Here is a 13,119-nt window from a genome sequence, read left to right as displayed (position 1 = left end):
TCACAAAGTTGCGTCAATCTTCGAAGAACTGTCAAACCCTTTTGATGTCGTAACGGTGTCCTGCGAGCAGAAGCCCTTCGATCTTCCTAGATAAGTCGGAAGATCAAAGGGCCTCTGCTCGCAGGATATCGTAACGGCAGATCGCAAAAAAATCGCCCAGAAATCACATTTGTTTTACACGTGTGATTTCTTAAATTTCTCGATTGCAATTTTGCCGCTACAGATATTTCATGTAACAAAAATCGCATGTGTAACCGGGTCTCAATGTGCTTACGTTTCGTTTAGGCTCAAGACCGTATTGGGAAGCTTCAGGACATCTACTTCAAGTACTTATTGTCATACGATCTTCTGCCACAGGTAAATTCTCTAGCACCCCGTTAACCGCCGCCCATGGGCCTTCTTTAGAGAATGTCTCACGGAACATGTTTGTTCCTTTTCAGGACGAAAAAGCTGACTTATTACGGCAAGTTCAGTCGGAGAAAGGAAGCAAAGGTAATTTTTGCCTTGTGAAAGAGGCTAAAATTTTTCATGCAGTGCCGTCTTTAAGAAAAAAAATATGCGTTACGTCAACTTTTCGTCCACTATAGAACCTCCCTCTGCTCAATTCTCCTTTGTCCGTATTCACTCTACGACATTTTGTCGCTACGAGAATATGACGGTCAGTCAATAAAACGCTAGTGCGATTCAGGAAGCTTTCGTTTTCTAGTAGACACTACAGCATTTTCGTTGAAACATTGCAGGTTTTCTAGGTTATAGTTGCATCTTCATGTAATGATGTCCATTTCTCCGTGCTAGAAAAAAAATTCCTGCACGCGTTCCTACTTTGAGCGTGTTTGAAGATCCCCCTCTCGAACGCCGTTTTTTTCCTCACTTGCTTTTCACCATAAACAGCCGTCTAATAACTTGATTTTTTTATCACTTAAACGCTCTCGCACTTATGTTTGTCCATGTGGTAATACACACTTTGACTTTTTTGAGGGGGTTGGATAAGCCTAAAGACCGGGACACACTTGGCGATAAGTCGCTGCAACGCTTATTTCCCTTTCGTAAACGGTCGTTGCCATTTTTCAGAACGGTCGTTGCGATTTGAAACGGTCGATGCCATTTTTTAGCTCTGAATTACACTCATTAGGTCTAAGAACTCAAAAGGTTGCGTTTACTGGGAGTTGTGTCTCGCTGGTCATATGAGTTAGGGTTCGGGTTAGGGTTCTGTTTAGGGTGAGGGCTAAGAACCCCAGTTCGAGTCTTGAAATTTTCGGACTGTTTTTTTCCTCCAGTTTTTCTTTTATAAATTTTTTTTTTCCTTTTTTGTCTTAATTTTTGTAAATATTTTTTCTTAGTTTGTTTCTTTTAATTTTCTTTGAAGTGAAGTGTGTAGTCGACCGTTATAAATGGCATCGACGGTTTCAAATGGCAACGACCGTTCTGAGAAATGGCAACGACCGTTTACGAAAGGGAAATTTGCCGCTGCGACACGTCGCAGAGGTAAGTCGCCGCAACAATTTGCCTCTCGAGACACGGTTAATTTGGGAAAATCATTGTCGCTGCGATCAGTTGCACAAATTCAAACCAGTTTGAATTCGTGCGACTGATCGCAGCGACAAATTAGCGAAGGCAGCGTTGTCGCACCGTGTGTACTCTTCCGGCAACAAGTCGCTGCGACAAAATGACAATGAACCAATGAGAGAGCGTCAAGACTAGTTTCCATTCCCCCTCATACGAGATCACTCCGTTTGCACCGAACAGGAGTCGTGTCGCAGCGACTTGTTTTGCAAGTAGTACACACGGAGCAACTTGTCGCAGAGACCTGTCCCTGCGACTTGTCGCCTGGTGTGTCTCGACCTTAAAACCCTCGCGCGGCGGGGCTTATTGATATTTACTCAGATGTCGTGGTTTTTGTCTTGCAGAACAAGCTACCGATTCATGGTCGATCAAGGTAAAAAAAGTAATTATAATCCACGTAGTACACGAAAGTTATAACGTCTTCGTCGAACATGTTCCCTCGGTAGTGCGCGCTCATTTACATTGTGTCATTTAACTCCAAGGCAGGATAAAAAATGAATTGCTTTGTCGTTATTTTCTTCGATTTGAACCCATAATGACTGGTGATCTAAGATGACTTTCAACGGGTCATAGCAAACAAAAACTGAACGCGGCAAAGGGTTTTTTTCATGGGGATTAAAAAGACTGAGAATCTTGTCAAAGAAAAGCATTTTGTACAATATTACGGACAGGTTGCCCTTAATTAAGATTTTTTTATCGCCTTTTGCATCTGGCCGAAAAGAAGTCATAGCAGTGGGTGACTAGAAAGCGTGGAGGTCAAGGAGGGATTACGTTTTTGCAAACATTGGCCGTGTAGCACTTATATTTGAACAGACTTAACTGATTAGAGTGTAATGTGAAGTGCTAGTTTTTTACCCCGTATGAACCATGTGAGCGTTAGCCCTACTAATGGAAATCAATTCCCACCCTGGCTCAGAGGTCTTCTCTGTCCTTGTGTGGGCCCATTTCCATTAGTAGGGGTAACGCACACATGGTTCATATGGGGTAGAAAACTAGCACTTCACGTTACACTCTAATCAGTTAAGTCTGTTCAAATATAGGTGCTACACGGCCAAAAACGTTATCCCTCCTTGTACTAGTGTATGTTCATTGCCGTGACTTTAACATCTCCAGTTCCCACGACCTGCTCCCGTCTGACCTTATAGCTCAGTCGGTAGAGCAGCGATGATCTAACCCGGATGAACCCGAAGGTCGTGGGTTCAATTCCCACCCTGGTCAGAGTTTTTCTCTGTCCTTGTGTGGGCCCATTTCCTTTCGGAGGGCTAACGCTCACATGGTTCATATGGGGTAGAAAACTAGCACTTCACATTGCACTCTAATTAGTTAACCATGGAGGTCAGTTGGATTTTGAGAAACGAAAAAGACGAAGTATCGCATTCCACTTGCCCTCAGTTCGTGACATGGAAACTTTTTTTGGCCACTCTGCAAAGGCTTATGACCAGTCTGGCCGCGTTGTGTAGTCCCTGGCGATAATTTTAAATCATAGAAAGAGAGAATTGAGGCATGATAACATTACAGAAAGATTAGTTTGGGTCGTGACCACGAATTCCCTTTCTTTTTCCAGGGACACCAACATGGCGTCCCTGACGTCACATCACAACGATATGATGTAATCCATACACAACCCTTTCTTCCATGCATGGTCTTTTGCGGGCATGATCTGCAGCACTAAGGGTGTTGACAAATATCTTGATTAGCATTTTCTGTGCGATTGCATAAGCCATGTCCAAAGTGTTCTTTCAGAGGGATAACATAGCTCTTGACTGCACATTTAGACTGCATTAAAGATTACGCGGCCTTGACGATTCGGCCGATTTTTCTTCATCCGTGGCAAAATTTCTTTGTTCTTTCAGGGACGCAGTTTTTCGTTGGTGCCGTTTCAAAGAGTCGCTCGAAACGTAGAAGCTCATTTCTTCAAGAACTCGCCGTCAGCAAACGATGCGGAGGTAGAGAGGTTTTCTTTTGTTAAATTTGGTTAACTGGGCCCAGTTGTTCGGAGGCCAGTTAAGGTAATCCTGTACCACTCAGTACTGGTAACTCCAGTTGCAGTTTATTTTCTGATCCAAAAGAGTTCAACTCTTGTGGAAGTTCCTCAAGATTTTTAGCATTCAATTTTTACTCAGATTTTTGTTTTTTCTCAGTATCAAATTACATTGTTAAGGGTTTTTGACGGAGAAGTTGTAAATATCGGTTGGTATCCTTGATTGGTTGGTACTTTTTTAATCACGGATTACTGTCACTCTGGTCCCGGCTGTTCAAAAGGTGGATAACGCTATCCAACGGATAAGTCACTACCCATTGGATAGCGCAATTGGTTTTGCTACGACTTCCGGCGGATGGCGCTATCCATCGTTTGAACAACTGGGGCCTGGTTTTGCACGACTGGGCCCTGGGACTATTCCATTGTGGAATAGACCACTTTCAATATATTAAAATTCAGTGCTAAACAAAAGGCATCATCTCGAGGCTCTGGGGAATAAATATAAGGAATTGTATGAGTTTATTCCCCAGAGCCTCGAGATGATGTCTTTTGTTTAGGACTGAATTTTAATATATCGAAAGTGGTCTATCACAAATACAAAAATATTGGTCAAGAAATCAATCAATTTTTTGATCGTGTACTAATTGGTGGTTCGTGGTAATTGGGTGTGAAGCCCAGTCATCCCTTATCTTGAACCAGGTGTGAACAAAACATATATGTAAGTTTTCATGATATTGAAATCAGAACTAACAAACATTATGCTTCAAACGACCCTGTCTGTCTCTGGTCTGTTGGTTTTGAAATAAATACAAGAAAGCTTCCGAAAGATGCCATATTTTTCTGCAAAGATTCTGCAAGAAGGTCTCTCCTGCTTGCTGAATACAACTGAGTTCCCTACATGTATGTCTTGCCGTTTTGTCTCAAGAGTCAAAGAAGTAAGCAGCGTCATTCCGAGATCAGCCTCTCTATGGAAGCGGGCCAAATCCCGAATCTTGTCGCTTTTTACATAGTCATTTTTAACATAGACATAGTCCGATATTTCGTTAAATGTCACTTATACTGTATCCAAAAATCCACGCCCAGTTTTGACCTCCCAGCACGAAGTGTCCCATTGAGTCTAAGTATTTGGTACCTGTTTCTGATAATAAGGTAAGTGTTAGCATTAGTGCTATTGTTAGGTTGGGGAAGTGCAGCTGTTTATCTGAATTGTCTGTTCACCTATTCATGAGTAATATTGAACATGGGGAGAAAAGCAAGGGGACACTTCGTGATGCTTATTGAAACGGGAGTGCATCTAATTAGCTACTTTTCTGGACACATCGTAAAAGTAGGATTTGACATTTCAAACGAGTCTCGATGTTAATTTCCAGAGGGAATTTTGGAGAATCGTGCACAACCGTGAAAGCTATGTATCTGTGCACCGAGGGACTGTAGACACAAACCAGGAACACAGCTGTTTTCCGACGGAAAAAGGAGATCCTTATGCAAAGTAAGCCTCAAGTGTTATTTGTTTTTGGGTAAAGACTTCTTTTCATTATTTTATTTTTATTTATTTATTTTTTTTAAACACGTTACTTACATTACAAGCCGTTTTCTCCTCAACAAACACTGACTATTGAGAGTGAGAAATGATCCTCGTATTTGTATGGATAATTTAAGCAATTGTCTCCTATAGCACCTGAAAAATTCAGGTGCCTCCAGCGGGATTCGAACCCATACCTCTGCGATGCTGGTGCAGTGCTCTACCAACTGAGCTATGCAGCCACACATTTGGGAACAGGTCAATAGGCCATTTTCGAGTTCATGTACGCCTCCTCTTCAAAGCGAGTCTAAGTTCGAAGTTTTTCTTATGAAAGTTAGTTTTCATTCATATTTAAAGTAGAACTAATTACCATCACAAAAACGTTGCACTTAGACTCGCTTTGAGGAGGAGGCAGACATGAACTCGGAAATGGCCTATTTGTTGGGCTCATTTGTTCCCGTGAAAGGACGTAATGACAGAAATTAATCTATGCTACATTTCTTACATACATTTCTTTCACTATGACTAGTACAGTTTACCAGTTGCGCAGTCACTGAAAAGCTGATATGCTAAGATGTTTATATATGTGGTAACGAAAAAAACGAAATTATTACCAGATACTAACTACCACTGATTTCTGGCAGCTAACAAACCCCACTTATCATATACTACTGCTAACATCACTCATTTACAACAGAAAATCTCAAATTACACCCCGTTATTCTTTGTCCATTTCTCATAAAACGATGGTAATTTCTTATTCTTAGCTGAGATGTATTTTTCTGTTTGATGATTAATTTTGACCTAAAATTTAAAACTTTCAATACTGGGAAGTATCGTTTGTCCATTTGCTTGTTTTGGAGTAAACAATCCTGCACGTATTTGCTTCAATGTGTTTTTTTTTCTTTTCTTTAGGTTAGGGTGGAATTTAAATGTACTTCCCCATTTGCCTGGTTCGGTATTAAGGCATCTGGGATTTGTTCAAGGTGAGAATAAAAGATGCGGAAAAGGGTAGGGATTATAAGTCGATGAAAAGTTTTTGTCTTAAGTCGATCGTTTTTGTCAAACACACCTTTGGGCTGGCAGGCTAAGTGGTTAAACCTGTTTTAACCCTTCGACCCCCAGGAGTGATGGGTACGTACACCGCGCAGCGGTGGGTCATTTGGTTGAGCACCGTGCTGTCACGTGGGAGGTCGTGAGTTCAACTCCGACCGGACCAACATTCAGGGTCTTTAAATAGGAGAAAGTGCTGCCTTTGTAATTACATCTGCAAATGGTTAGACTCTATAGTCTTCTCGGATAAGGACGATAAGCCGGAGGTCCCGTCTCACAACCCTTCAATGTTCATAATCCTGTGGGACGTAAAAGAACCCGCACACTTGTCGCAAAGAGCAGGGCATGTAGTTCCCGGTGTTGTGGTCTGTCTTCTGTGGTGTATCATGGTTGGGAGGATAAATGCTCGGAGATATTAGCTACACCAAGCTACTCTAAAATCGGAGGGTAAATAAAGATGTATGATATGATATATGATATGAACCGCCTCACAATTTCGATGAAATGTTAGTTCTTGAGAGAAATTCGTTGCAACTGTAGCGGAAAGAACACCCTGCTAGCAGAGCCTTTCTTTTGCTTGCTCGATTTTGGCGTTCTCGAGAAAGGCTCTGCATGAATCGAGTAAGATCTTTATTGAATATGCGCTGCATGTTGCCAGGATACAGTCTCGAACCCAAGCCTAATATGCCAGATCTCGCCGCCATCTTGGTTTTTCATGGTACAGCGGGCTCAGTTATAACCATCGGTTTGTCACTAAACGGACGCTCGCACTGGAAAAACCGGTTTGACGAGAGAAAACAAGATTGACTAGTCCAGAAGTTCGGGCTGCGGCGGCTTCAAAGAGTTGACGCGATTCGGGCAGAGCCTACTTTTCTCCTCCTCAGTAAAGAAAAAGACAAAAGGAGGCTCTGCTCGCAGGGTGCGGAAAGAAGAACTCCATTCTACTTTCTGCAACGATTTCTGCAACTGGTTTCGCAACGTTTTTGGTCGTTGCAAGGTATGTTTTCAAATAGCTATTATGGGATGCCCAGGGGGCAAATACATTTTAATTTGCCCCCTGAGCATCCCATAATGTCTTTCGAAACAATAGAAATCAAAATGGCCGCCGTATCCGCAAAAAGGTCCATTGGGCAATGATTCGTGCAACTTGTCTCGCAACGCCGTCATTGCGAGACAAGTTGCACGAACAATTGCATAATGTAACAGCGCCTTAACTTGTCTCTCCTTTTCGAGAAGTTGTTCGATTTCTTTTGAAAACAGACAAGAAATTGACGGCAATCAAACATGTTTCTGTGATTTTTGGCAAAACGGAAATTTTACCCCGGCGGTCGCCGTTTGCATTCAGTGCGATGCTAAATCTGTCTTTTGCATCTATCAAACGTTCCCAGAATGGGTGCAGGGATGGCGCAGTGGTGAGAGCACTCACCACCCACCAATGTGGCCTGGGTTCGATTCCCAGACTCGGCGTCATGTGGGTTGAGTTTGTGGGTTCTCTGCTCTGCTCACAGAGGTTTTTCTCCAAGTACTCCGGGTTTTCCTTTTCAAAAAACCAACATTTGACTTGATGTGCATTAATTGTTAATTCAGTTCAGTTTACAGTGTCCCCAATTATTGCTCCAGCGCTAAAACGACTAGACACTTAAGTAAAAAGTTCATTTCCTTTCCTTCCCTTTGCAGAAGAAATTCCCTAAACACTTCTTTTTTGTGTGTCAGATATCACGATTCCTTGGCTTCATTTCGACATGTTATTCACCGTGAGGCCCTGGAGGTCGCATCCGCTCTCCCTTTACACTGTTGAATATCTTCATAGTGGTGCCGAGAAAATCTGGTAAGACAAAGGTTTTTGCTTTTTAAACTGCTTCAATAACCACCGACAGCCGACAAATTCACTCAGACGAAAGAGAAAAATGATCCCACTTACCTGGACAGTTTAAGCAATTGTCTCGAATTCAATCAGAGAAGCGAGCTGCTTATTTCCCCAAATTGAAGTACTTTAGTTAACCCTTTTAGCCCTGAGAGTGCCAAGTGGCACGTATAGATTTTACTCTAACGCCAGACGATTTTACTCGTCAATGGGGAACCCCTCAGGGCTGAAAGGGTTAAGCTAACAGCATCAAAAAACTATGTCCCCGTTTAACCCTTTCAGCCCTGAGAGTGCCAAGTGGCACTTATAGATTTTACTCTGTCTAACGCCAGACGATTTTACTCTGTCTAACGCCAGACGATTTTACTCGTCAATGGGGAACCCCTCAGGGCTGAAAGGGTTAAAGACAGATTCTTTCAAACCTAGGATTATAAAAATTTATTTTCACAATGACAACACTCGATTATTCCACTCAAACTAGCCGACAACTTCAAATTTTATTGAAACACTCGGACTCAGATGTACAAACATTTCATTTGTGACAATTTCACTTGTTGTTTTACAGCTTTACACTGCATTTTGTTGAAACGAGAGGCCAAATCCCTAAACAACGTCAACATTTCAAACCAATTTTTACGCATCATAAATTTTCTTAATAGAGCTTCTTTGATTCCACGACGGTTTCGATTTGCCTCTCCGTGGCTTGCGAGCCAAGAAGTGTCTGTTATTGGGAGGCAAACATTCTCCAAACCTGGGTTTGATTCCAGGCGGACTGACTTTGTTGGTTCTCTGCTCTTTTCCGAGACCTTTTTTTCTGCGGGTGCTTAAGAGCTGAAAAGTGGAAAGAACATTTTACCATAATCGACCCGAGAAAAGTTACAACCCAGGGTCGTTTTGGGGCGAACTTATTAAAAACGACTCATTGAAAGTCCTTATTTACTTTTTGAAAACGAGAAGCATGAGGCGTTTCTGTTTTAAATGAATCGTAGGTACTGTGTTCCACCTGGAGAAAAGAAAAACCTGGCCTCTCTTCTCGAACAAGAGGACAATGAAGTTTTTGGCACATCGCGAGCGGATACGATGGTACAAGAAATTAAACTTTTTTACTTGTAATCTCTGAAGTGTAAGGCTCAACTGAGCAACTCATTTTCATTCATTCATTCTTTCTTTCTTTCTTTCTTTCTTTCTTTCTTTTTTTCTTTCTTTCTTTCTTTCTTTCTTTCTTTCTTTCTTTCTTTCTTTCTTTACATACTGAGATTTACTTGCTGTTTTTCAAATAAAGTGTATTTGTGTACGACATTTGCGCAAACGTTTGTTTCACGGAACGAACTAGCCATCCGGGCTTTGTCGGCGAGTGAGTAGTGAAAACAAAAGAGTGAGTAAATACGATGCGTCAGGACTTTCCGTGAAGAAACGTGTCCTTAGTTGTCGTAATGTAATGGTAAACAAATGGATCTTATCTTAGTGAAAGTTTCAGCATATGACAAAAAGCTATACTTCTGGCTGGCTTCTGACTATATCGCAAAGTGCAATGGTGCGAACGCTTGCTCATTCAAAACTTCCAAAAACTTTAATGGCATGTTTGCTTTTTTCCAGATCTCCCCGAGTAGCCTGACCGATGGCGGTGTCGACGTTACGAGAGTTGTCCAGAAACAAGGACAGTTCGTAGTAGTCTTTCCCGAGGTAAGGACCACACCAACTTTCCGAGGTTAAACTAGTTAACAGTTATCATTCCATGAGCGCGTGTTGGATACGAGATGGGAAACAGCCAGCGTAGTGCGGAAATTGTTTCAGTTTTGCAATACGACCGGCACAGTTTCCATATGAGATCATACGATAAATGAGCTGATAATCAAGATTGAGTGAGCCAATCGGAATGCCAGAAACTCGTTATCCGAGGTTGAAGAAAAAAGTACTTCTAGCCTCTGCTGCTTTTATTGATGGGCCTCCACAAACGTTTAGACGAAGAAAGATTGCAATAAGTTCAAGGATAAGTACTATTGTTATACCTCATAACTGAAATGCAGTTTTCTATTGGACGAGAACTTATCACGTGACGCGCCTCAAAACTGTATAACTCCCTAGGGAAACAACAGCTTGAACCTTGGACTTGCACGTGATCAGGGCATGCGTCTTTAAAGCGCGGCAAATTTGCGAGCGCGTCATCCACCGCGACTTTTAATAAAATTCTGCAACTGCATCTGATACGAGACAAAAGTTGAAAGTAATTATTGAAGGTAATTATTAAACCTAATTGTTACTTATTTTTATATGAGATATTTGACGTATATAATTAAACTAGTAAGGATTACTCGTATGTAGTTTGGTTCATTTTCAGTCGTGGGGTATAGCAGAACACTTAATGACTGGTCCCACGGGAAACAGTCAGTTTTGTTTCCCCTCGGCCCCCAATGTTCCCCTCGGCTTCGCTTCGGGGAACATTGACGGTCTCGGGGAAACAAAACTCACTGTTCCCCTTGGGACCAGTCATAAAGTGCTTAACGAACGTAATGTCCCGAATTGAATTTGTCAACACGTTACGCTGAATAACGAAAACCAAAATAGTCACATTGAAGCAGTGGCTCGTGATGAAAGTTATCTGTGAAAACGCAAGTCATGTAAATGCAGCCGACGCTTAGTGCTGGAATACGTTGGCGAGTAAATTTCAATTTGTTGCGCTTTTTTTCGTGAGAGAGATTTTTCATCCCGCGATAAAAAAAAGAGTGACGATAAAAAGAACGAAGAAATTGGAAAATTACTTTCGATACTCAGTTACAAACCGCTTTCTAATTCGTCAATGGCTGTAATTGGTTTTCTACAGGCTGGCGCTTTAGGTGTATAAATCCGTTAATATAGCTCTTGCTTTTTTGTACCTCTGTAGGCTTACGTCAGTAGCATTAGCTGTGGTTATTCCATCTCCGAGGCTGTGTCCTTCGCACCTTCTGATTGGTTTACCCTTGGCTTAAAGCGTTACAAGGTAAAGCATGCCCATCCCCTGTCTTCAGCTTATTGCCAGCTTAACCGTCTAGATGACCTTCAATTTTGAAGCGGAGTTTTCAAGTCTCGCTTCTTTACACCAACTTTTCTGGTTTCCTCTGAAACCCTTTTCAGCTTAATGTGGCTGTGTCACGGCAGTACAGTAGGTTTTGTGTAGTTTTACCATTTAGTCGCCCCCGCTTGCTATGCAACTTAACGTCAACACAGAAATTACTTTTAAACGACATAAATCAAAGCTTCTTCTTGAAGTGTCGGTAGAGCGTACATAATTATAAGTCACGAACAATAGATAGAAACTTTGAAAAACTGTTATGCTGATCAGTTTTCAAAAACCCCAATGGCAATCCATTTTAACTTTTTTCAACTTTGCCCCTCCCTGCCGACTCTTTTGGCATTCCCTGTTTCATTCAAACCTTTCTTCAATGCTTTAATTAGCTATTTTAACGTTTCGCTTGATTTTGTTGCCAGTTCCCAGTCGCTGAACTTGGCTCAATGTCGTGACACAGCCCCTTTAAGAATTTGTACGAACAACCTGGATTACAGGGAACCTTTTAAATTGATAGGAAATATAGTGACGAATTTAAGGGAAACTTCTTGAACTATTGCGCAACCTTTAAGGTCTTAGGCAAGAGATGATAAGGAAATATCCCCACACACCATCATAGTTTTTTAAAATCTATTTTTAGTTCCGCAAAGCTATTGTAAGTTTCATTACGTCATTGCAACTGGCCAATCAAGTTGTTGTTTTTGAGGCTCCATGGATGAACAGCCCACTTTCATTCGTTTACCGGGTTCATTATTCACCATCTCATTTCATACTCGTTATGTTTATTCCTTGTTTTTGTTTTTTCAACCGCTTTTTTATTTACTTAAAGGAACTGAAAGACCCTGCATGGTTAAACGAGTTCTCTCATGAAAGACTTTTGGTTGGCTTTGCTGAACAGGTATTTAAACCCAGCTCTCAACATGGTATTTTATTTGGTGATTTGATCGTAACGACAGAGATCATGTATCACTTGGTTTGTTACAAACTTCGTCTATTCGAGGGTTTGAAAATTGTTGACTGTTTAACCCAGAATAGTTGGCTACTTTATTTTACTGTTGAGACAAATGCTCCATTTTCTGAGGTGGTGGTGACTTAATCTCATTTCTGTTTAATTATAATTGGCACATAATTGTCTTAAAAGGTAGTGTTTTTAATTATTTCACTTTATTATAAGGCAAACAATTCCCACGCTAAAAGTAGCACTCTGGTTTTCTAGTTTTCAGTCGGGATTTTACAGGACGGACCATTACCATGGGAACCATCGTTTCCGTATTTTTTCTCTCTCTTATGAAATTCAAGTTTTTAAAAAGTGGAGTTTAATTTTTTCATCACAACAATACAATTGTAGCAAGCGGAAAGTAGTTTTACATGTAAAAGTTTGCCGTTCAAAGTTCGCGGATGGAAGACGAAGATAACGAACATTCACCAAGTAAAGAAGTGTCCGATAGCTCAAAGAAACGGTACCATATAATTAAAAACTTACCAACCTCACTTGCGCTAAGTCCGTACTGCCACGACCCCGGGCCAATATTCCTCAGTACGGTCTTCGCGTTCGGTTAGTAAGAGGTTACTCATTTTTTATCATCTTTTGTGATCTACTTTTATGTTCATGTCTTAATGAATTTTTAACATCTTTTTGATATCTTGTATGTAATATCTTCAAATATATTTGTCTAGGTCTGCACTTAAAATAAAGGTTGTTGATTAACAAAAGTATCATAATTTAAACATTTCAAGGCTCTTGGCCCAATAACTCCTCATTCACTTGGTTTCCAATCAGTTCTATTTTTTTCTTGGGAATTTCTTTAATATGAGAAATATCAGCTGTCGCAACTTGGTCGATGCATTGTTGGATGATGGTACATATGCCAATATGTGTTGCGAAAGCGCCGAACATAAAATTTCATCATCATTCGTTACTTATTATCCGTACTGTAAAATTCCGACCGAAAACCAACCAATCACAGTGCTCCATTAAACCCGAGAACTGCTTGCCATCATCGGAATAAAACTGCTTAACCCATTGACTCCTGGGGGATTCCCCATCGACGAGTAAAATCGTCTGGCGTTAGACAGAGTAAAATATTAAGTCT

General features: G+C 41.1%; 1 protein-coding gene across 2 annotated transcripts in view; it reads left to right on the top strand.

Annotated features, from left to right (window-relative positions):
* The window catches only part of LOC137992310 (uncharacterized), a 35,526-nt gene that overhangs the window by 15,759 nt on the left and 6,648 nt on the right, over positions 1 to 13,119 (top strand). For both annotated transcript variants that reach the window (XM_068837591.1, XM_068837582.1), the window contains exons 11-21: positions 286 to 357; positions 441 to 492; positions 1,908 to 1,936; positions 3,417 to 3,509; positions 4,915 to 5,033; positions 5,982 to 6,052; positions 7,833 to 7,947; positions 8,973 to 9,066; positions 9,580 to 9,666; positions 10,865 to 10,960; positions 11,856 to 11,924. In XM_068837591.1, the coding sequence (XP_068693692.1) occupies positions 286 to 357; positions 441 to 492; positions 1,908 to 1,936; positions 3,417 to 3,509; positions 4,915 to 5,033; positions 5,982 to 6,052; positions 7,833 to 7,947; positions 8,973 to 9,066; positions 9,580 to 9,666; positions 10,865 to 10,960; positions 11,856 to 11,924 (897 nt within the window). The remainder of the gene's footprint in view (positions 1 to 285; positions 358 to 440; positions 493 to 1,907; positions 1,937 to 3,416; positions 3,510 to 4,914; positions 5,034 to 5,981; positions 6,053 to 7,832; positions 7,948 to 8,972; positions 9,067 to 9,579; positions 9,667 to 10,864; positions 10,961 to 11,855; positions 11,925 to 13,119) is intronic.

Source organism: Montipora foliosa, chromosome 1 (assembly GCF_036669935.1).
Source record: "Montipora foliosa isolate CH-2021 chromosome 1, ASM3666993v2, whole genome shotgun sequence".
Taxonomy (NCBI): domain Eukaryota; kingdom Metazoa; phylum Cnidaria; class Anthozoa; order Scleractinia; family Acroporidae; genus Montipora; species Montipora foliosa.
Note: the sequence above shows the minus strand (reverse complement) of the source record. Positions and strands in the feature narration are given on the sequence as shown.